Below are 2,222 nucleotides of genomic sequence, written 5' to 3'. Positions count from 1 at the left end.
ATCCCCTTCCAGTAAGCTACCTTCAAGTTTTCGGTTTATACACAGCCCTGGAGGTGCTGTAACATTTCTCTATTTATAGAAATGTAGCATATCTTTTTATCTGTGCTGGTATTTGATCAAGATTCTTACTGGTTTTGTCAGTGCTCTGATTATTAATTTGCAGACTTTTGAATAGGCCTCTGCCAATGGTATTTTTTTTTTTTATCATGAATCCGGATTCCTAATATGTGATTCTGCAAAACAACTCTTCCAGGAATGTATACGCAGTATAGCAAAAACACCCCCAACAATATATAGATTAAAGGTGGCAGCTCTACTAAAATTAATTGATAGGTCAGTAGGCAGCACCAGCAGAGAAAAACTCAACAGTTGACATATGAGAGCCAGAATTTTGTGCATGAAAGATGGTTTAGGAGATATTGTAAATAACATACAAAAGGCTCAGAGAGTAGACTGAACAGATAGGTTTATATTCCCTCCTTACTGCATCAGAATGACAGAAAAAAAATAAAAAGGGTTAGGAACATACAACAAAGAGATTGTAAGATAGTCTATATGCAGACAAAAGATTTCAAACATTTTGCTCCCATCTGTTGGTTATCTTTGTAACCTACATTATATACTAAAACTGTCTTTTTTGTTCTGTCAACTACAGATGGTATCCTACACTTTTCATGTTCTAAGAAGATAGTAGACGTAGACCCCCCCCCTTACACTTCCCTTTACTTCTTATTTTCCCCTTTCATCTTTCAAATCATCTGTACTTTTATTTTTACCTTGTCACAATGACTGGCATTTATATTTTGTTCTGTAACCATAACTTAATCTTATGTGTTTTTCCTACGGTTCCATTAGAAAAGTTCAAAATCAATCAGCAGTGCTTACATCATTATAAACTATAATAACTACTAATGATAGAGCCAAATTATGTGCTATGATTACATTTCCTTATGCGTATAATACTCTTTGCTGCTAGAATCCTCTAAGGCATATTTTTCTTTCTTCTTTCTCCTCCTTTCTTTCTTTTTTCCTTCCTTCCTTGCTTTTTTTTTTCTCTCTCTCTGTCTTTCTCTGTTCTGATAAGGCGTTATCTGCCTTAACCAAAGCTTTAAAGTATTCTAACTTCAAATACACTGTCTTACCTTTGGAGTCTGTGGGGTTTTTTCCTCCATGCATACTGTCAAACCCTTCATGGTCCCATTCCAGCATGGGAAGACTGTTTTCTAGGCCTTTCTGCACAGCCAGCAGCCTGGAACTGCTTTTATTGCTGTCCTCTGTTGGAACTGATTCATTAAATCCCCGATTTTTCTTTTTTGGTATACTGCCTTGCTTTGCTGGACATCCTCAAGTAACTTCCTCAGAAAAGAAACTTTGAAGAAAGCAAAGGTTTTGTGTCCCTGAAAAGGCATTCTCGTGCCTTCAGTGTTTCATAATAGTTTATCCGGGTCTGCAATTCTAGGTTGCCAATAATGTGCTGTTCACTACGTCCTGGTTTTCATGGTTGCTAATAAAGAATGTGTGCCAGTCTCATCCCTGTGCCTTTGTAGGTGAGCTGCATTTTTCCATCTCAGGGCCCAGAAGCTCTTATTCTCTTGTACTCTAAGAACTCACAGTGATTCTGTCTAGTTTAGAGGCCTTTTATTCTTTCCACTTTCTTCTCAGGAGGCCTATTCAGTTTGACTTTCTTCACATCTGGGAAAGTCTCATATTCATTCTTTGCTAATTTCTTATTCTCTGCTGTCTCTTTCTTTCTGAAACTTCTAACAGTTTTTGGACCTTCTCGATTGGTTCTCTATATCTTTTATCTTTTCTATCATCTTTTCAATGCCCTGTGCTTTTTACATTTTAGGAGAGTTTCTTGACATGTGTTTAAACATTGGCTAAATTTTGTTTGGTTACATACCATACAATTCACCCTTAAAATGTACAATTCAGCAGTTTTTGGTATATTTACAGAGTTGTATAGTCATCACCACTATATAATTAGAGAACATTTTCATCACCCCAAGAAAAAAGCCCATACCAAATTCCCTCAGTTACAAAAAAAAGATACTGCTATAAATCCATATAAATCAGAATATAACCCAAATGAAATTTTCCATTGGGAGACATAGCTGTACTTAGTTATACTTAGTTACAACTGAGAAATAGCAGAAATTAGACTATTCAAGTAATTATAACTATAAGTGAACTCTAACTTTATATATATATATATATATATA

The 2,222-nt window shown here is 35.5% G+C and overlaps 1 protein-coding gene across 1 annotated transcript in view; it reads right to left on the bottom strand.

Annotated features, from left to right (window-relative positions):
- Positions 1 to 1,193, bottom strand: part of LOC115302053 (sec1 family domain-containing protein 2-like) — a 327,285-nt gene extending 326,092 nt beyond the window's left edge. Inside the window, exon 1 of the mRNA XM_029952058.1 lies at positions 1,143 to 1,193. Coding sequence (XP_029807918.1) covers positions 1,143 to 1,193 — 51 coding nt within the window. The remainder of the gene's footprint in view (positions 1 to 1,142) is intronic.
- Positions 1,194 to 2,222: the final 1,029 nt, after the last annotated feature.

The sequence above is a fragment of the Suricata suricatta genome, chromosome 1 (assembly GCF_006229205.1).
Source record: "Suricata suricatta isolate VVHF042 chromosome 1, meerkat_22Aug2017_6uvM2_HiC, whole genome shotgun sequence".
NCBI classification, from domain to species: Eukaryota; Metazoa; Chordata; class Mammalia; order Carnivora; family Herpestidae; genus Suricata; species Suricata suricatta.
Note: the sequence above shows the minus strand (reverse complement) of the source record. Positions and strands in the feature narration are given on the sequence as shown.